This window comes from Cyprinus carpio, chromosome B3 (assembly GCF_018340385.1).
Source record: "Cyprinus carpio isolate SPL01 chromosome B3, ASM1834038v1, whole genome shotgun sequence".
NCBI lineage: Eukaryota > Metazoa > Chordata > Actinopteri > Cypriniformes > Cyprinidae > Cyprinus > Cyprinus carpio.
Window position 1 is genome coordinate 34,240,569 of NC_056599.1, and position 23,336 is coordinate 34,263,904.

The 23,336-nt window shown below is 35.9% G+C and overlaps 1 protein-coding gene across 1 annotated transcript; it reads left to right on the top strand.

Annotated features, from left to right (window-relative positions):
• The first annotated feature begins 249 nt into the window (after positions 1 to 249).
• Positions 250 to 22,521, top strand: LOC109080333 (NACHT, LRR and PYD domains-containing protein 3-like). The gene is given in 7 exon segments (XM_042720906.1): positions 250 to 374; positions 2,184 to 2,789; positions 7,681 to 9,350; positions 9,353 to 9,617; positions 15,501 to 15,675; positions 15,913 to 16,106; positions 21,916 to 22,521. Coding segments are annotated over 6 exon segments (2,967 nt in total). The 5' UTR covers positions 250 to 374; positions 2,184 to 2,277; the 3' UTR covers positions 22,067 to 22,521.
• The last annotated feature ends 815 nt before the right edge of the window (positions 22,522 to 23,336 follow it).

The following is a 23,336-nucleotide window of genomic DNA, read 5'->3' on the forward strand; positions in this document are numbered from 1 at the left end:
CGAAACAATTGAGCATGCAAGGAAAGAGAGGAGTTGGGTAAGAAATTGAGAGATCTAGGTTTAATTTTAATCTACCAGAGCTATTAAACTGTGATGTAGGACAGTCCAAAATACAAAGAGAAATACTTATATTATCAACATAATTGAAAAATTTACCAGAGCTATTAAACTGTGATGTAGGAAAATAGAATCGAAAGCTTTTTTAAAATCAATAAAACATGTAAATATTTTTCTTTGTTTGTCCTTTTGTTCATCAGTTGGCTTGTAAACAGTACCAGAAGAAGAATGTCAAAGTGAAAGTAAAAGTTTTTATATCGGACGACTAGACGCCATCTCGCAGGGTTCAAAACCAGAAAATACCTTCACATGTAACGGTAAGTTCTTTATAACGTTTCATAGCTGTAATATCAATATCATTTGCGTCTAAACAAACACGTCACATAAGGTACATGCAGGGGTGCATTAACACACAGGGCTTTAACGGCCTGAAGCCCCGGGGCCTACACGGAAGAAGGGCCCTGCTGCACGTAAATTATATTTTATATAAATATTGCTGCAGTGACTATAATATTTTTCGAATAATTATTTGTATATCTGATAGTTTGCAGCAGTGTTATTTATGTTATGATTTGTTGTGTGAGTGTGTAAGTTATAAGGGTTTTTCTGTTTTTTTGTGAAGTTCTGTTGTGTGATGTTGTGTACAAATGCGTGGATTTCATAGAAATGTTTAAGTATATCTATGGTCAGGGGCATCATGAACTCATTCTTTTTGAGGGCCACGAGTGTGTGAGTGTGTGTGTGTGTGTGTGTGTGTGTGTGTGTGGGGGGGGGGGGGGGGGGCTGGGGGGGATTCGTCATGCTTGTCATGTGACACACAGCAGCCATGATGTCACTGTATAGCTGATATGGGCTTATGTTTTACTTTTTCCTTTTTATTCGAAATATTCCCAAACGTGTTATCTGTATCATGAAATATCTCGATTCTCAAACATGTGTAAGGAAATACATTTTGTGCCTTTGTAAATTATGTTAGTTGATCTACAACAGGCCATGCAGGCAAAGTAGACTAATACTGTGGTATATTAGCTACGCATAAAACCCCAATCTTTTTACTTAAGTACCAGATATGGGTGTCATGCCATAAAAGACTTTTAATACGACTGACTTTGTATTTAATGTGAATTTAATAATACATTCATAGCACATCTGTACTTTGTTGTTTCTGATGAGAGAATTCAGTCAGGGAGCGCGTGCAGTGATGAAACAGCAGCGTTTCAGCGATGACTCATCTGAACGCCTCTGATTGGCCATTGAATTAATTTGATTAACAGAGTTGGAAATTTTGATTTTAACAATGTGTTATTAAATATAGGAATTACTTAAGATTAATTAATGTTTAGAATAATTTTTCATTGACAGTTTGTTAACTAATGAATTAACATAATGTCAACTAATGAAGCCCTAATGTAAAGTGTGACCGAACAATAAAGAATCAAAACACTTTCAAACAATATCTAGGGCAAGTTATAGTCCAAATAAAAAAAAAACCTTGACAATAAATAGCCTTTTAAGTCTAAATATTTAAGTACTTGCCACTAACTTAAAAACTTTTAGTGCTTTTCTATAGTATTAAGCCTCAAATGTCAAATATACATCTGATTGGTTTCTTCTTTAAATTATATAAAAAGTAAAAATATGAATGGTATTATAGTGTTATACTAAAATTAAAACAATGGAAAAATCCTTAAGATAATATGTAGAAAGAAAAAAAAGCATCTTAAGCACACAGAATAACATAAGTGGATTTTGAACGATTAATTGCCAATTTGAACGACTACGTAACAGTGGCATCCATAATTGTAATCGCGATTAGAAATTCGATTAATTGTGCAGGCTTAATTAAAATTATTAACGTTTAGCAATTTTTCTTCTATGTAAACGTTTGACCACGTTATTAAAATTATTAACATTTAGAAGATGTAAACTTCTATGTTCTATGTTTTTTTTTTTATTTTATTTTTTTGTTTTTTGTTAAGTTTTGTGTGTATTATTTGGGGTTGTAAAAAATATTTCTTATAATCCTGAAAAAGTTTAAGATAAATGTTAATAAGTAAAACCCAAGAAATTTTATTTTAACTTACTTTATTGTATCCAAATTCAGTGTATGTTCTCTGACTCCACAGGCCTGAAATCAAGTCTCATGTAGCAGGAAAAGAAGCAGAAAAGCCCGTAAAATGAGTGTATGAGGAGAGAAAGAAGGAGAAACCTGTCTGTGAAATGAGTGTCTCTGAGGAGAAAGTGCAGGAGTCATCTGTTGACGCTCATAGAGCAGCGTCTCCAGGATTCAGCTGTGTGTCTATGAAGAGTAACAACTCCATGTTTCTGCCCCCTAATCTCAGTGATGTTGACCCTCAGAGAGCGGCGTCTCCAGGATTCAGCTGTGTGTCTATGAAGAGTAACAACTCCATGTTTCTGCCCCCTAATCTCAGTGATGTTGACGCTCAGAGAGCAGCGTCTCCAGGATTCAGCTGTGTGTCTATGAAGAGTAACAACTCCATGTTTCTGCCCCCTGAACTCAGTGATGTTGACGCTCAGAGAGCAGCATCTCCAGGCTTCAGCTGTGTGTCTGTGAAGAGTAACAACTCCATGTTTCTGCCCCCTGAACTCAGTGATGTTGACGATCAGAGAGCAGCATCTGCAGGATTCAGCTGTGTGTCTATGAAGAGTAACAACTCCATGTTTCTGCCCCCTGATCTCAGTGATGGAGCTGCTGTGACCTCTGACCCTGGGTGAGTATCATCTAGTTCCTCAACTCTCTTATCACTAGAATCTTAAAAACCTACATCAGGGGTTTTCTTACTTTTTGAGCAACCTAAAACATCCAAAAGATTTTTTTCAGCATTGAACAAATAGAATCCTCTTTGAACTCAAGCTGTTCACTCAAAAAATAATTTCTGTCATCATTTACTAACCCTCATGTTGTTCCCAAGACTTGATCTTCAAAACACATTCAGTATGAAGATATTTTTAAAGAAACCTAAAAGTTTTCTGTCCCTCCATTGAAAGTCCACTCAACCAAGACTTTGAATATCTAAAAAGGTCAAAGGACTTTTAATGGAGGTGAACTGTGGTCAAAGGACTTTTAATGGAGGTGAACTGTAATATAGGAAATATAGCCCACCAACTTTAAGGTCAAACAGAACAATATCTAGCAAAGCCGGTTCTCTAATCAGGTGCGTGATTCACAGCTGTTACTACACAGAGCCGATAACTGACAAGCTGCGCAAATGAAACGTTCATTATCAGCTTGGATTTGGCGCAGCTTGTCAGTTAACAATGGCTTGGTGTCGTAACAGCTGCTCTATGTGAAATCACGCACCTGATGGAATTTACAGCTGATTAGATAACCATGTTTAGGGCCCTATGAAATGTTTTATTTTTTTCTCACCATATTTTTTATTGTTACCAAATTCTGTGTTTTAGCATGTCTAATTATTTGAATCCATAAACAACTTCATTTATTCATTTTTTTCTTAAAGAAGCCTTATGATTTTTTTCCCCCTCAAAAATTCTGTGTTGTGTATTAAAATTGTTCTGGTTATCAAATGAAGGCATGAGACATTAGTTACATTTATCTTTTAGTTACTGAAAATTAAGCAAACTTTTTTTGGCAAACAAAGGGGATTTACTATTAAAATTAAAACATGGAAGAAATGTTGTGTGATTATTCCTTAAAAAATAATGTTTGTTTCATTTTAGTAGTAGTAGTAGTAGTAGAAGGCTATGTACATTCTACTGAAAAATAGACCGGACTTTTATTTTAATGGGTTGCCGTGAATACTTTATAGTTCTGTGTATGTGATATGAGGCTAGTTTTACTCAAACGGTCAGAAGCTCATGAAAGCTCTCTCAGAACAGTTCTGGAGATGTTGTTCATGTGTTTACGTCCTCATTTAGAGAGATAACAGAAGCTGAATCACCGCCAGTGTCACATGCGCTTCAGTATAAATGAAACCTCGCGTCTGCGCCATTCATTACGCAACATGCAGGATTCATATTTAAATCGACTTTTGCGGCTTAGTAGTAACAGAATACTAGTCCATATCGCAATTTGATTTAAATGTAATGATCTACTTTTGATTAATTCATTCAAAATTTGACCAATTCCGTGACATTCCGCGTTAAACTGTGAACTCTGTTTTTATGACTGGATTCCGTTCGCATTTTCGGCATCACGGAAATCATAGGGCCCTACAATTATACCAGCACAATGCACACTCTCACACTTTAACTGCTTCTATTCTTGAACAATTAATGATTATCTAATCAAAATAAAAGAGCAGCGCTGAGTCTAGGAGAACTCACCGGTATCTCACACACTCCGGACGCGTCACGTTCAACTCAAGCAGCGGTCTAAAACTGTTTAATTATTCACCAAACGGGCACAAGTTTACTTCAGAAATGAACAATGAGGCATAGAGTTTGAAGTTCAGTGTTTAAAAAAAACAGAGCAAACGGAAAGAGCGATCTATATTATAGCTCTATAAATGAAGCATACAGACTTTATTAGAGCCACAGAAAGACAAACGTTTGATGAAAATGTACAATTCATTATGTACATTAACAACGATTCGGGGTGAATATAATGTAATTTAATGGAAAACTATATGAATGGCGCTCTGTGGAGTGGCAGGATTTTCTGTCAGCCGCATTTTAATTCTGGTCTGAAGTTTCAGCATGCAGCGTCACGTGGTGAATGGCGCTCTGTGGCGCGGCAGTATTTTAAATCCGGGTCGGATGTTTCTCGCTACTTTATAATGAAAACAGACCCTTCTCAGCCGCTCCAGCAACAGACGCAACCCGGAAAACTATCGGCATGGATTTTTGCCAATAACCGATTGTTCCCGCAATCAACTATTGGTGCCGATTAATCGGCAAAACCGATACATCGGTCAACCTCTACTTGTGGTAACGTGATTGTATGTCGTGGCCATGAGATATTAATTTGTGGAAACATCATATTAACTTGTGGGAACATGATAGTCAGCATTCAATTGAAGTTATATCATATCAGTAAATGTTACATAAAGTGCATAATGTAAAATAGGCCAACAATAAAACATTTTAATCCATCCTACTGTCTTGTAAGTCTATTAACTGATCGTCTTTTTCCCGTAATATTTGTATATTATTATTATTATTAGCCTTTTATTATTGGTTATATTTTTATATTCGTTTAAAATAATTTTCCCTTCTTTCTGATCTATTAATATTCTGAATACTTTTGTAAATATTAGTCTACTGTAAATGCTTGACATGCCAATAAAGCTTAATTGATTATGCTGACTGGATTTTTTGCTGGAATGCAGTTTAAATTGAACATATTTCATTTTATTTTGGCTAAATAATAGGCCGTAGTGTAACATGGAGTCAGAGATGTTCGGATCCATATGCAGTAGTTTATTGTAGAGAATGGTCAAAAAAAGGGCAGAGATCAGAAAACAGCGTCAGGTATGTCAGGGAAAATCCAAAGCAGAAACAGAAACAAGCAGAGGTCGGGGGGCAGGCAGCAGAGAATCACAGTCGGTATACACAAATCCAAGATCAAACATGGAAGGAACAAACACAGGGAAAACGCTCAGAAATGCCAGACAGAACTAAACAAGACTTCGCAATCATTGAGAGTCCAAACACAGTATGTATAGTGGAGTGGTAATGGGGAACACCTGGTAGTGGTTAGCGCTAAGCACGGGATTATTGGAAATGGAGTTAGAAACCAAATGCTAGAGTCCTGAGCGGAGTGCCCTCTACTGGAGTTCATGGGCACTCCAGCTGACGATTGTGACACTATTATGATATTAATAATGACATTATTGTTAAATAAACAAATAAACACCGTAATTATAAATACTATAGTGTTTTGTTGAGGAATTAATTATTTAGTTTAATTTGTAAATGAAAACACAACACGCTCATTTATCATCATATGGGCATAAATACAATCATAAAGTCATTATTAGCATAAGTGTCAGGAGTTTATTTGGCAAAATATATGGTAGGCTAGCAAATACTAGCATAAAGCGATACATAAATTGAAAGGGGAAAATAAGCATATATACAATAAATAGGAAAATATAGCTCTAATAAGTTAATGTAATCATAATGATAATAATAAATAATAATATAATAATAATATATAGTATACAAATATTAAATTAATGTTTAATGTTAATAAAAAATAAATAAATCTAACTCTGATAATCCCAGGTTGCTATGGTCACCGCGGTTTCTTTAAAGCATTAAACTCGTGGCCACAAGAAAAATGTCCTTCCCTGAACATAAGAAGGATGTCGTTACCTCAACAAAATGATCTTGTGGCCACAATATATCACGCTCCCACAAGTAAACATGACATTCCCACAAATTAATATCTCATGGCCGCTACATACTATCACTTTCCCATGAGTTATGATGTTGTGGCCTCAACAAAACTAAGTGAACCGACCATGTACCTGGGCACCAGGCATCTGGGCAGCTGGGATGTTTTTCGGGCTGCTGGGCTCTCAGTTATACCTCTCTCATTCAAGTAGTATTTCACATGCATACTTGTTATCTTTCATTTGTAAATGGTTGAAGAATGTATTTCATTAAAGTAAATTAACAGGTTTATAAAGGTTGAAGTGTGTATTTATTATATCAATATTGTGTTTATGACATTTGTTTTGTCTTTACAACTATAAGTTATGTATATTCTAGTTTTTTTTTATCAGTATCATCAGCAGGAATATATGTATTTTTGTATGTATAGTATGTGGGTATTTGTCTATGAAGAGTAACAAACCCATTGGTCTGCCTCTTTATCTCAGTGATGAACCTGCTGTGACCTCTGACCCTGTGTGAGTATCATGTGTAACATGTTTTAGTCCCCTGAATTTAGTAATGACGCAGTGACCTTTGAGTCTGTCTGAGTATAATCATATATATATATGAGTTGGGGTTTAAATGTTTATTTGTAATCCCCTACTGCAGTGTTTAATTAGTGAATGTAAGTTATAATCACTTTAGCTTCTAACACTTATCAATAACAAAAAAAAAGTTATTTTTTTACAAATTTTGTTTAAACATAAGTTGCAATCACTTTAGCTTATAACACTACAAAAATCACTAAAACATTTAATAAATTACCACAATGTAAAGGTATTGATATTCATCAAAGACCGGGTTGTCATAGCAGGATATGACATGTCAAATAGGTCTTTCTGTCGGTCCTCAGTGTGTGTAGCAAAAGCTCCTTTGTTGGCATGCAATGTAGATGAGGATCCTTGTTCTCTTTACCATACTGTGCTTTCTGAATATCCTGTTTTACCATGTGTATCGTATTCAAATGATTCAGTGGTCATTTAAATACAATGCAAGTCATTATTTACCTTCAAATTCTTGCTGGGCATTCATAATCTACAGTGAATATGAATTAAATACAATGCAGGTCATTATCTATAAACCTGGCCACAATAGACAGAAATTGTGTTACAATTACAAGGAGTCTATGAAATGAAGACTTGTGATATGTGGTTTTAAATAAGTTCATTTAATATTGGATGCATTTAAATATTTTATCTATTTTGATAAAGGTATTTTCTGTTTGTTTTTGAGTCTCTGTTCATCTTAATGTGTTTTCAGTGCTGGGAGAGCTGACCAGATCAGATATGTGTCCTGTCAGACCTCCACATCCTCCTACAGTCAGAACCACATCAATTATCATGACACAGAAGCACCTCAGCAGCTCGATTCTCATCAACCAGTGCATGATGATCTACAGAGAGTCAAAGACCAGCACAAGACCAGCATGAAGAACAAGTATGAGAGCTTATTTGAGGGAGTCAAACTACAAGAGAATCAAACCCTCCTGAACAGGATTTACACACAGCTGTACATCATAGAGGGAGAGAGTGAAGGAGTGAATGAAGAACATGAGGTGCTACAGATGGAGAAAAGTTACAGGACACTCCAAGACACTCCAATCAACTGCAATGACATCTTTAACCCTTTACCTGAACCTGGATATGATGAGATGAGAAAGAAGAGGAGAGACAAAATAAAGACTGTTCTTACTAAAGGTATTGCTGGAATTGGAAAAACTGTCTCTGTGCAGAAGTTCATTCTGGACTGGGTCGAGGGAAAAGCCAATCAGGATGTAGATTTCATGTTTGTTCTTACATTTAGAGAGCTGAACTTGATTAAAGATCATCAGTACAGTCTTCACAGACTTCTGCTTGACTTTCACCCTGAACTTCAAGATCTGGACTCAAAGATTTATGATGAATGTAACGTTGTGTTCATCTTTGATGGTCTGGATGAAAGCAGAATTAAACTGATGTTTTCAGACGGTCAGAAAGTTTCTGATGTGACTGAGATTTCATCAGTGGGTGTGTTGATGTCAAACCTCCTGAAAGGAGATCTGCTTCCCTCTGCTCTCATCTGGATCACCACCAGACCAGCAGCAGCCAATCAGATCCCCTCTAACTACATCAACCGTGTGACAGAGATTCAGGGATTCAATGACCCTCAGAAGGAGGAATATTTCAGGAAGAGAATCAGTGATGAGCATCAAGCCAGCAGAATCATCTCACACATCAGAAGATCAAGAAGCCTCCACATCATGTGTCACATACCCGTCTTCTGCTGGATCTCAGCCACTGTGCTTCAAAACATCCTGAAACAAGATCTCAGTGCAGAAATCCCTCAAACTCTGACTGAAATGTACATCTACTTCCTGCTCATTCAAACAAATATGAGGAACCAGGAGTATGAAGAGAGAGATCCAGAGAAACTCCTGCAGTCCAACAGAGAAGTGATTGTGAAACTTGCTGAACTGGCTTTCAGTCAGCTGATTAAGGGCAATGTGATGTTTTATGAGGAGGACCTGAGAGAGAGCGGTATAGACGTCACTGATGCCTCAGTGTATTCTGGGATCTGCACTGAGATCTTTAGGGAGGAATCTGTGATTTATCAGAGGAAGGTTTACAGTTTTGTACATCTGACCTTTCAGGAGTTTTTTGCAGCACTGTATGTGTTTTACTGCTATTTACACAAGAACAGTGAGATTCTGAAAATGTTTCTGACAGGAAAGTCCAGAACTCAGTGTGAGAAAGTTTCTCTGGATGTGTTTCTGAAAGGAGCAATGAATAAAGCCTTAAAGAGTAAAAATGGACACCTGGATCTCTTCCTTAGGTTTCTTCATGGCGTCTCACTGGAGTCCAATCAGAGACTCTTACAGGATGTGCTGATACACACAGAGAACAACCCAGAGAGCATCAAGAAAATAACCCAAAACCTCAAACGAGGTCAAAAAACAACGTCAGTCCTGACAGATGGATAAATCTGTCACACTGCTTGATTGAGATGAAGGATAACTCAGTTGTTGAAGAAATGCAGGCATTTTTAAACTCTAATACAAAAGAAAAAAGTCTTACTCTTGCACAATGTTCAACTTTGGCAAACATAATCCTGATGTCAGAGGAGGCACTGGATGAGTTTGATCTCAAAAAATACACCACCAAATCAAAAGATGGGAGACAGAGACTGTTACCTGCTGTGAGGAACTGCAGAAGAGCTCTGTAAGTGTGAAAATACAAACATGCAGTAGTAACATTTGACAAAATTTGATGGTAGTGAATAGGATCTTCTGGGTTTGTTCACAAGCATACAATGTCAATTATTGCAGTTAAGTTTTTTTTTTTTTTTTACTAAATTAATACAATTAATATGGTTTATAAATAAATGATAAAAGAAAAAAAGTCAGTTGAGATTTTTTTTTTTTTTAAATTTGAGTTGGGTGTTATTTTTATTTATTGTTTGTTTTTTGTATGTTTAAATTTTGTAAAAGTAAATATGATCTAATTGTATGGCAGTTGTGAATGTCAATAATTTAATATAAACCCAATGCCCAATAATATAAACATTTTGCTGCTGTGTTTTTGTCAGGAAGATAAAACAATCAATCAATTTGCTGTCAAAAATGCAGAGATAATTATTTTTGTTTTATCTACCTGCTTTATAAGGACCAGACTGCTGTCAGTTTTTTAGCAATACTCAGTGGTTTCTTTTTTACAGTTTAAAGTAGCTACATATGATCTTGTTTTTGAATTGATTTAGTTAATATTCTACAATCTGACTTAAATTGTGTCCAATAGCCAAACAAGTTTCAGTCCTTCCTCTCCATCAACCTGTCACTCATGAAACATTCACATTAATCAGAAAATGACAATGACCCAAAAATCAAATCAGTTCCCAAAGGACAAATCCAAGTCCCACATTTTTTCTCATTTAAGAAGCTTAGGTTTCACTCAGGTGTGTCACAATAGGGAAGACCATCACAATTTCTGGTTCATGCAGACTTTGAAGTTAAAATTGCAGTGCTTTGGAGCATTTTTTGTATCTTGGCCAAGTCAGCTCATTCATTCTTTAAGTATTTCCAGCTTTGGCTTATGCTTCTCTAAATATTTATTTCAGCTGAATTTATTAATGTCACTGAACGTGTCAATAAATATTTACATTTGGTTTTTTAAGTTTTTCCAGCTTTGGCTTATCTTCATTTAAAATATATAAGTGAACACCCAGACTACGCAACTCCATAGAGAGCCAAAACAAGGGCACATTTGTCTGATGATATTATCTGAAATTGTATAATCATGTAATATGTATTGATACATACTGTTACTGTAGGTCTGCTACACGAGGAAATTTAACAGTCTTGCAATCTCATAGATACAGTAGGTAGACATCCAAAACGTTGCTTCTACCGCCGCTCGTACCGCTGCCGCGGCGTCTGCAAAGTGCATTTGCAGCTTTTGACCGCTGAGTGGCGCTTTAATCACAAGTTTTCAAACAAGCGCATTAAAGCACATTTTCACAAATAGACGTCAGTTTTGCCTTGCTGATGTGTTACATTTGATGGCTGCAGTCAGGGAAAATGAAAGAAAAACACTATAGTTAAAATATTTAATATTCACAGATGAAAGTTTGATAATTATGAAGTTATGTGCAATTCTTAGAACGAATTCAAGCAGGATAAATGTCAAGCCTGTGCCTGAGCCTGTGCTTATATTTTCTTTAAGCTACACAGTATTACACCATATTTTAGATTTGACACATTTAATAGGTGTGCAGTATTATTTATATAATATAAATTATGTGTTATATTATTCAAAATAAATTGTGGTTTACTTTGCATCAGAGCATTAAAAGTGGTAGCCTATTTTAGTGAGCTAGGCTACATGGATTTATATGCAAAATGTCAATATTCTCATATATTAGGCCTATATTTTAATTTATATTTTAAAATTCCTTTAATAAAACAACATGCATTTTTGTTATTCGTTACCTGTCTCTTTATTTTGACAGACAACTTCTTGGGAAAATATATTTGTCTGTACACTGATTAAGAAATTGTTGCGTGTTTTATAAATTACTTTCTTTATTTTAGTAAAACGTGAGGCACTGTATAATTTAGTTCCCATTATTTAGGCCTAATTTTTTTGCAAAACGAATACATTAAACCTGCATGATTTAGCTAAATCATTGAAATTCTAAAGAATGGACGGATTAATAAAACGTCCTCACGATTAAACTCAAGTTCTCTTATTATAATCACCAAAGTGCAAATGATGTAAAAAGAGCTTCATTAATAGACAACTTCAGTGATTTTAAAGGGAGCCGCCGTTACTTGCTTACATAGAATTTAAGTAAAAAAAAAATGCAGCCGCATTTAAATGCAGGTGTGTAAAATGTCTGCGTGCAAGATTTGCGCGGCGTGAGTGATGCTGAGTGCACGCGCAGCATTTATTCTTATTTGTTTTATCTTCATTACAAATCTTGTTTGGTTTTTATTTTGGATAATTGCATGTAAAAGATAATTTAAGTTGTAATGCATATGCAAAATGTGAATAATTATTCATATTTAAGTGTTTGTGCGAAAATTATTAATGCGCATGCAGGACAGGGAGGCACCCTCTAGATCACTTGAATTTTTTCCTAATAATGAAATAACTGAAAATTGGGGTGTCTCACATACATGAGAAATATATCTACAGAAAGCTTGAAATGAATCAATTCAAAGCGAAATCATTATGTAATCTGTGAAGGTTGTATTTCTCTTTAAAGCCGTGTCCATGTGGAGAAAGTCAGCACTGTGAATTTCATCTTGCAGCCAACAAGAAAACATTTGTTTATTAATAAATAATTAAAATGTCTCATTTTTTACAATTATTAGGCTACTTCTGCCTGTGCTTTAGGGCAAACTTAATGCTTGAGCGCGGAATATATTAAGGCTCATTATGGATTATAGATGTAAATGTAATATAAACCTGCGATTAGTTGAATAATGACAAATGAACGACTAGTAACTAGAAAAATCTTACGTGGGAGACAGATCTATTAAATACCATCTAGACATCTCTGTTAAAGTTTTTAAAGCATTTTATACGCGTGTTGCATAAATTCTTCTTTCAGAACGGTCTGTAATGGAGAGATACCTTAACACTGATTTTTCCTCTGAAACACAAAAACGAAAATTGAAATAAAATTTTTTTTTTTTTTTGAGAATGGCCAACCCTTCTCTGCAGATATTGTTGCTTCTGTTTGGGCATTGTAAATAGGCTACAAAAAAAAAATAAAAAATAAAAATAATAATGTCTCCAAAAACTCCAAAATGTTTTTTTGTCATGTCTGTAACGCATGTGTATTCCCAAATCTAAAAAAAGCCTATAAAACATCATAGACGGATCATACTGATATCTGGACTCTGTTTGGGATTTAGAAAAAAATAAAGAGATGGTTCAATATATTGGTTATGAAAAGGCTACATTCTGTGAGAATTTATATTTCATAGTCTAAAAAAAATATTATTTAGACGAAACAAAATAAAATTAACGCAACAGTTTGCGAATTTATGTATTTATTTTTTTTTTGAGTTAAGGCAACTTCCTCTGAAGTTATAATAACTAATAAACTATATTGCGCTGTACATTAGTCAACATTTGAAGTGGATCAAAACCTTTCTTCAAAGTTGCCCTAAAACCAAAATGACGAGTCCTATCTAAACCTGTTCTGCAAGTTTGATACCCTCAGAGACACTGTCCATATGAAAGACCAAGAGATTCACACATTTATATCAACCCCCACAAGCTATACAGAACTAACCCCCAACCCCCTCCAGCTGAACTGAATTCGGTCTGTTTTTTTGGCTGTGAGGAACGGTGTGTTGTCATGTTACTGGGGTGAAACAAGCCTGCACTCACAGCAGCCCTACTCTTTTTATCATTATTTTTCCCGCAGCCCATTATTATTGTTTTCACAAGACCATAATAATAACAAAATTATCAATTGATAATTAATCATTATTTTACGAAAATCATTGTTGTTTGTGAACGTAGAGTTTGCGGAAGGCTTTAAGACCAAGCGGAGTCGTCCATCAGCTGCTCCCGCTTCACAGCGCGCGGGACTCGCGCATACTGACCCAACATTTAGCAAGACAGGAAAACATTCAGTCTGCCTGAAGGAAGATGTATTTCATTGTAAGTTAATGCTGTTAAATAGAGAGTTAAATAGAGAGATAGATAGAGAGAGAGAGAGAGAGAGAGAGAGAGAGAGAGAGATAAAAAAACCTGTGTTGGCTATTCCTAAACTTGGAGCTCATTATATTGAAGTACAAATCCAAACACCAGAAGCAAACTCTCAGTGTTCTTTCATTGAAAAGCTGCATGTTATTTTATTTTATTTATTTTTTAAAACAGGCTAAAAAATTAATTACGTTTGTGAGAGGAAAAAAATATATAAGTCGTATAAGTTGCATTTTATTACATTCAGAAATAATAACGTCTGGCCTAATAATGTTATAATGTGCCAACAGGATATTTTTAGTTCTCTTCACTTTACAACAAAACCTTTAAATTTAACAAATTTATCAGAAAAGAACAGTAATTACAAATATATAATTCTAATGGATAAATAAAATTGCAGTATATAATAATATAGGCTTGGCTATAAACAAACAAAAAAATAAATAAATGAATAATAATTTAAAGCGAAGCATAAGGTAAGGTTGGGCTCTCATTCGGGAGAAATCCAAACGTTTCCATATTCGTGATGTTGCCTATTTCAAGCTTAACTATTATTCATTAGGAAAAAAGGCTTTGTAGTTCACGCGTATTTCAGTATTGACGGAAAAAAAAATAAAAAATCATAATTAACAAAAATATGCCAAAGTGGACCGCTGCTCGCGCCGAATGGCACGGTGAAAGGCTACTGTTTCCACTGAATGTGCGCGAGGAACCAGCGCGATCAAACAGCTGAAACAGAAAATACAAAATTTTTGGTCACACAGTAAAGGCATAATTCAAAAATGCAAAGTGTTAGCAGTTTAAAAAAATCAAGAATAATAACATAATTAATAATAATTATTGCTAAATGCTGGACCGTTCTCATTTCGATCTGCAAATGGAACCTGAAGGATTTTTTTTTAAACCAAGAATGAACCGAAATGAAAACATTTAGCTTTTTATCCGTATATATAGGCCTTATTTAATGACTGTTTGTGTAAAGGTCTTCTTTTAATTTTTGATGAGTACACTGTAGCTAAGACTATCCTACATTTTGAAATTAACTCACTATACATTTTTTAATGGTTTTTAAAGATGGTACAATGTTATATCATAATGTTATTGTTGTTTTACCTCCTCCTTTTATCTCATTTTACAATTAAGCCCCTTTCACACTGCGATTCCGGCAAATACACGGGTAATGTGTCCTGGCATTTGAACCCGGGTCGCTAGATTTTGCACTTTCACACTGCCAGTGATTACCCGGAATATGTGCCTTCGTTCACACACAACCAGTAAAGGTCCCGTAAAGACATGTGATATCAGGGTGTGACGTGTAATGTACGAGTCGAAAACGCTAGACACGTTAACTTTCACTTAAGTTGGCAAACGATCTCAGCTTCAGCGCAGAAAGTAAGCAACTAACTGATCTCTGCTTCGTTACAGTTTGCACATATTTGGTTCGTCGCGAACGTTGATCTGCCTTCAAAACACGCTAAAAGAGTCGCGCGATAACGTGCGTCATCACTACGACACGGCATTAATTTGGCTTTTATTCACACAGCGCTCGTTCCGGGACTGAACCCGGCAATGTTACTAGGTCCCCGACCCGGGTTCAATCCCGGAATCAATCCCGGGACGTGTTTGCTTTCACACAGAAGTTGACCCGGCAATGTTCCGGCAATTTGCCGGGTCTGACGTGCAGTGTGAAAGGGGCTTTACATTCAGTTCGCAATCCGTCTCTTTGCACCACCTGGCGGTAGTTTCGTGAATGAATTTAACACGCGACTGACTTGCAGTTAACACCGCGGCCCTGCGGCGGCGGTACGCGCGGCAGTAGTACCCATTTTAATTGTCTACCATCTGTACACCCGTTCAGCAACATGTCCTCCCTGTTTTCAGATTGACAGGCTGTGATCTCACTTACCAACACTGTGAAATTGTGGTTTTATTTTTATTAGCTAAATGCTACCTGAGAGAGCTGGACCTGAGTAACAATGAGCTGCAGGATTCAGGAGTGGAGCTGCTCTGTGCTGGACTGAAGAGTTCAAACTGTCAACTCAACGTACTGAGGTTTGTGTTTCACATTGATTCAAATTTTAATATATATTCTTTCATGTGTTTTTGTATGTATATACTTTAAGCCTTGTTCTACCTGTTCTCTAATTCATGAGTGTTTTATGGTCAATATCTATTGAAAGCTTATTGTAACCTTCACATTCACGTTCTATGCAGACACCTTCTTATCAGAAACATGAGACAATGCATCAAATGCTCTCAAACATACATTTCTAGCTATGCACTGTGTTTTTAGTTTTTTGTTATTTTCATTTTTATATTTGCTAAATGCAAACTCACTGATCAGTGCTGTAAAACTGTGACTTCAGCTTTACAATCATCAAACTCTCTGAGAGAGCTGGACCTGAGTAACAATCGTCTGCAGGATTCAGGAGTGGAGCTGGTCTGTGCTGGACTGAAGAGTTCAAACTGTCAACTCAACGTACTGAGGTTTGGCTTTCACACTGAATCCAATTTTAATAATAATGTGTGATTTATATATATTCTGGTTTTATAAATACAGCTAGCAGATTCTTTCATGTGTTTTTGTATTTGTATAGTTCAAGTTTTCTTCCGCATGTAATTACTTACTCTAATTCATGAGTGCTTTATGGCCAAGAGCTATTAAAAGACATAAATGATGAAAACAAGATGATAATGTGGCCATTAATTTATCCCACATATGAGGTTGTTATCATAACTGTTAAACAAGATAACTGAGTATCACAGTGAGATGTTAACCTTTTACATTCGTATTATATGCAGACACTTTCTTATAAGAAACACGAGACAATACATACAATGCTCTCAGACATTATGTTCTATTGTTTATGTAATGAATTATTTTACACTGTTTTGATCGGCCAGCTGGAATGTAGAAAAGCAAAGCATCTCTGAACGTGTAACATGTTAAAACTTACTACAGATTGGCTGCAGCAGCAGAAGAGCACACTGAGTGCCACTTCAGTCAGTTAATAACAGGAATGTTAGGATACAATGGGCATTGGGTCAATAGTTCAACCTGATGGTGGTGTATTGGTGTGGGGGATGTTTTCTTGGCACACTTTGTACCCCTTAGCAGGGGCGTCATGCACTCATTATTTTTGAGGGGGCACAAGTGTGTGTGTGTGTGTGTGTGTGCGTTTTTTTAGGTGGGATAAATGCAGAGCAAAAATTCAGCATATGGGTTACCATACTTGGCTAAATATCATGCCACTATTGTTGCTGACCAAGTTCATTCCTTAATGAGCACTTAATGGCCCCATCTTGTGGCCACCTCAAGGAGGATAATGCAACATGTCAAAAAGCTCAGAAGGTTTTTTTTTTTTTTACATAACAGTGAGTTCACATGGCCTCAACAGTCACCAGATCATAATCTGTGCCCAATCCTGTTCTTGTAGATCTTCCTGCAAAATTCAGCTCCAACCCTGATCAAACACAACGGAAACAACTAATTAAGATCTTCAGGAACACTTGGTAATTACAGACAGGTGTGTTTGATCAGGGTTGGAAATGAACTCTGCAGGTAGATAGATCTCCAGGAACATGACTTGGATCCAACAATAGAGCATCTCTGTGATGTGGTGGAATGGGATATTGACATCATTGATGCACTACCCACAAATCTATAGCAACTGCCTGATGCTATGATATCAATATTTCAATAATTCAGATGAAAAGGAATGTCGGTCTGTTTTATTTTATGGTTAGATTGATTTATGCTTAGACACTCACTCTTTTTTTAGGTTCAGTTTATACTCAGAGGATTTAATAAATTCATCTAGTAGGCATATTATCTTGGGAATAGATGGAGATTGGATCGGTAACAAAGTAACGAGCTGATCCGCACAAAGCTAGTTTAAATTAAGTTATCTTTTGCATTATTCCCTGAAATACAGGAAGTGTTCTTAGCATTATTGAGAGAGTCCCAATAGCTATGACAAAAATTAAGGGAGATAGAGGAGTAACAAAAGAAAAATTATTAAAATTAACATGGTTAGTATTGGGGTGTAAAGAGACACTTATCCCACGAGACGAGACGAGACACAAGACTGGGTTCACGAGAACGAGACGAGATTTTTAAACTTTTTTAAATAAATCCTCAATGATGAAATGTATAGGGAAAAATGGTTTTTTATTCAACTGAAAAACAAAATGCAAAAAATATAGGTGCATTTTGAAATTAAATTGTACTTTATGTTCTTTTTTATGTTCTTTATCTACTTTAATAAATTTTATGCAGGTATAAACAACATGTAAACACTGAAAAAGGTTTTGCCACAAACTCCACTGACATGCAAGTAATTGCACAAAATAAATGAAAGTGAAAGTGACGTGACATTCAGCCAAGTATGGTGACCCATACTCAGAATTCGTGCTCTGCATTTAACCCATCCGAAGTGCACACACACAGAGCAGTGAACACACACACACACACCGTGAACACACACCCGGAGCAGTGGGCAGCCATTTTATGCTGCGGCGCCTGGGGAGCAGTTGAGGGTTCGATGCCTTGCTCAAGGGCACCTAAGTCATGGTATTGAAGTTTCTCAAGGGCACCGTACATAATAAACACACCAAATAATATCTCTTTAAAGTAGCAGTCAGTAAAGTTTATTATTTAGTAAACTGATTTCCACTTTAATAAAAAAAATGTTAGTAAACATTTCATTTTTCTTCTCAACTCCTTTTTAATAGTATATACATTTTCACATCAGTTTATTAAAAGTTTAACAAAAAATACATGTTTAGGGCCCTATGAAATGTTTCATTTTTTCTCACCATATTATTTATATTTTTATTGTTACCTAATTCTTATTTAGCATGTTTAACTATTTGAATGCATAACACAACTTAATTTATTCATTTAATTTTTTCTTAAAGTAGCCTCAATTAATTTTTTTCCCTCAGAAATTCTGTGTTGTGTATTTATATTTTTCTGGTTATCAAATGAAGGCATAAAACATTAATTTCATCATTTATCATTTAATTATTGAAAATTAAGCAACCTTATTTTTTTGGCAAACAAAGGGGATTTACTATTAAAATTAAAATGTGGAAGAAATGTTTGTGTGATTATTCCTTTAAAAATAATGTGTGTTTCTTTTTTATTAGTAGTACTAGTAGTAGTCATAGACTGTATAAGGTAGTAGTAGGAGGCTGTGTACATTCTATTGTCGTTATTTCAAACCGGACTTTTATTTTGACGGGTTGCCGTGAATACCTTTACAGTTCTGTGTATGTGATATGTTGTTTTTTCGTTATTTCAAACCGGACTTTTATTACTAAAATCAAATGGTAAAATGCTCATAAAATGACTCTAAGAGCAGTTGTGGAGATGTTGTTCATGTGTTTACGTCCTCATTTAGTGAGAGGGCAGACGCTGAAATCACTGTGAGTGTCACGCGCGCTTCAGTGTGTGTGTGTGTGTAAACCACGCATCTGCGAAATTCATTAACAGGGACATGCAGGATTCATATTTAAATTGACTTTTGTGGCTTTATATTTACAGATACTAATGCGCACTTAAGTGTAGTGACCTACTCTTGGTTAATTAATTCAAAATTTGAGAATTCTGTGACATTCCGCTTAAACTGTGAATTTCTGTTTTTATGACTGGATAAAGACTTCACTGTGTAATTTTCCTTTGCCCTTTGATTTCTTAGTATTAAGGTTTTTTTTGGTCGCTGTAATGTGTTTATAAATCACGTTTGCTATAACAAATTGTGTTTTTGTTTGATTTCTTGTGGTGTCTGTTTTATTTAATATTGAGAGAGTTATGTTGTTGATGCACTTTAACTTTACATTAACACAATAGTAATTCCGCCGCTGTCAATTGTGAAGAGATTTCAAACACTTTTCACAAAAAGATGTAAAAGGTGTCAGCCAAACACACACGCTGGGTTTCATATTGAGACCTAAGCGGTACTCGTATGCATGTAGTCCACGGTATAGCCTTAGAGCCCGTGTTCCCCCGGCAGACTTCTGCCTTCCCAAGAGGGTTTTAATCACCTCAAGTTTCTCCATATACACCTAAATGGATGCTGTATGTGTATTTGCTTTTGAAAACTCCTTCGGTAAGGATGGGGCTTCCGCAGCGTCCCTGTTCCAAGCGGAACGGGTAAGTTTTCCCAGTGTTATCCAATCTCACCCAGTGAGGTATTGTTTTGACAATGATGAGTGGAACTACTTGTTCCCAGCGCTGGCCTACACCTGATAGGGGCGCAGGCGGCTCGCACAGGGCACTGGAAGGGGCAGCACCCATGGCGCTTTGGTAGGGATCCCAATTAGTCGGTCACCAACGTGATGTCTAGAGTGCCTGTCTGAAAGGGGACGTCTCGGTTACGTATGGTTGCTGTTCCACTGCTGAGCCACCGGGTCTCCGGCTCGGCTCCTCAGCGAAAACCTGGTATGCATTGCACCTGCTGCCGTATGCATTGCACCTGCTGCATTTTTATGCTATTGTTGTGTTCAGTTGTGTGTTGGTTTGTTTTGTCAAAAATCTTGGTAGATTGGTCTATCGAAGCGATATCCCAATTAGTCAGTCACCAACGTGACATCTCCGTTCCCTCCTTCAGGGAACGAGGGTTACCATACGTAACCGAGACGTTCTTACTTGTGAATTCAGTTCACCGGAGACTCGCACTAATGGTTCATTTGAATCAGTGAGTTGTCGATTCGAGAACAGCTGCGATCGGATCAATCTAATTCGTGAATGAATCTTTTGGTGCGATTTGCGAACCGATTAAACGGGTTCATTGAAAAGAATCAGTTCGTTCATGAATCAAATACCGCTTCTGCGTCTCAGAGCATGTGATATATTATAAGGAGTAATGATAAGTTTTATGAAATGTAGTGAAGTAAAAAGTATGATCTTATGCTTTGGAATGTAGTGAAGTAAAAGTAAAAGTTACTCAAAATAAAACTACTCCAGTAAAATACAGATACTTGAAAAATGTACTTAAGTACAGTAATAAAGTAAAACTACTGTTACTGTCCACCACTAGTAATAAGTGTAACTAGTAATGCTGCTGAGGTCTTGAGAGATTTAATGTGTTTTATTTTCAGTCATAGTTCTTTTGATTCTCTTTTCTTCAGTGATTCTGCTTGTTAACAGCAGGTGTTCATCAGTGTCTGGATTCTCTCTGTCAGGTGGACAATATTACTAAACTAATGTAGGGAAAAGTGAATGAGGGTGTAGGGTGTGATTTGGAACACAGCCTCTGAGTGTCGACTCTGAACTCTGATAATTCACAGTTATATTGCAGTAGGCTACTTCACCGAAAACAACAAATATTACCCAGAATGCATTGTTTTCAACCGTTTTAATGGAAAATAGTGTTACTGTTAGAATTTGGCCATTTTTATAGCAAAGTTTTACAGTGTAACAGAATAATTTTATACTGAATATAGACAGAAACAGGCAATCAAGCTGATTATGAAGAATTGGAGTAATATGTACAGATTTCTTAACCTGAGAAATGACTCTGGCAGCAGAATTTTGGACATATTGTAATTTAGCAAATGTTTTTTTTTTAACATCCAGTCCAATAAGAAGAGAATTACAATAGTCAAGACGTGAGTTTGAACAATAGTTTCAGTGTCTTTGGGGCTGAGGACAGGCTGCAGTCATGCAATATTGCAAAGGTGGTAAAATGCAGTCTTAGAAATTATATTTATATGATTTTGAAAGGTAAGTGAAGAATCAAATGTAACACCCTGATTTTTAATATTCTGAGATGGATTTAATGGAGCCCCGTAGATGAGAGACAACAACTTTTTCAAGGAGTTTGTAAATGAAAGTGTATTGGAGTTAGGTCTGAAATTGTTCATAACTGGAAAATCGAGCACAGATTTCTTTAAAATAGGAAAGACGGCAGCATTTTTTTTAATAACAGAGGGACGGACCTAAAAGACTCAGAGCAGTTGATAAGGTGAGCAATAGGAGATGAAATAAATGTGATTATCTGTGTCTAAATGGTGCCGGTTAATATTTGGGAAACCAGTTTAGCTGAACTGTGACCAGAAAAGAAAGATACACTTTGGTTTGGATATACATTAGGTGCTTTTGAACACACCGATGAGGTTTGCAGATTATCTCGTGTCAGGCAGCAGCACAATTTTGTTTAAATCAATCAGAGGATTTGTGCATTTGGCCCACAGACTGCCAGCTGATGAGACCTGTTGCTTATTATATTGTATATTGTACTGTATTTCTCTGAAAAATGAAGCACACTAACATGAACACATTCTGGTGTAGATTATCTCAGTGTTTGGTGACAGCAGAAGGTTGTGCTGCTCTGGCATCAGCTCTGAGTTCAAACCCCTCACACCTGAGAGAGCTGGATCTGAGCTACAATCACCCCGGAGATTCAGTGAAGCTGCTCAGCCACCTGGAAAAACTCAAGTAAGTTGAGCAGAAACAATCATCCTATCTGCTGTGTGTGTGTGAGAGAATTTGTCATGTTTTGTGGATGTCAAGAGAAACTTTAGTACTCAAATAACTTTATTTTTGTCCCAGACAGAAGCTCAGCTTCTCTATGATGATTGGATGAGCTTTCAAATGGAAAGTAATTTACAACAAACAGTGATAATTGTTTAATTTAGGGCTTGGAATGAACATCTTCCATGATACCAGTGAAGATCTTAGTCATTTCTGCTTCTCTGATGTAGTGATGCAACGATTATAGATTTTGTTGGTACGATTATAGTCTAAAGAATAATCACAGTTTCACGATTATTATGCATTCATTAATTTCACAACACTACTAATGTATAAAATCGCATGAACACTCTTTAGATTTTAAAGTGTTATTTATTGCTGTCTTTTGAAACAGAAATAACACAGTAACCAAATAATGCAACACAAAAAATAATAATAAAATATTTACATTTTTAAGTTTTTTTTTTTGGTTTATTTTGGTGAAGTTTTATCTGTGAACATTCATGTCAGTATTTCCCTTTTGAAAATAACAAATGGAAATAGATCACAAAAGTATTTAATGGTTTCAGTTTGTGCAATCTTACTACATTTTTTTTTTTTTTTTTTTGGTTTTAGTTATTGGAAACATGGTGAAAAAAATATTGTTCGTTTTTGACTTATAAATGATACTATAACAGGAATAATAAATATGGTGAAAAAAATATTGTTGGTTTTTGACTACGACTAATATTAACTTTATTTATCCCCCAGTGGAAACTGTTAGTAATGATGGGAATTAAATGAACTGTAATTGTCATCAACTGTCATCCATATGTATTCATTTTAATAATCTTTATAATAATTCAAATGAATTTACATGTGGTCTATTATTTTGGTTTGTTAGATTGGAGGTCGCGCTGCGCATACATACAAGCGTTCAGTAATGTAGCGAAACCTTTACAGTTAATTAACCATGACATTTTAAATTGTGGTTAATCATGAAATTGGTTAATCGCTGCACCCCTGATGTCACCAAACCAAACTGCAGAAATAATAGCAGTGCTTCCCACACATAGACTTTACTTGGGTGGGGCACCCAGGTATATTAACGGCTGCCCAAGTATATGGAGAAACATTTTTGCTTTTATTATTTTTATCCACCCAAAATAATGAAAGCATCCGCGATCGATTAACTAGTGGGAAATCTCCCTTCGCCCTACACGATTCGGATCTGCTCATTCTGTGTGCACGAGAACTGT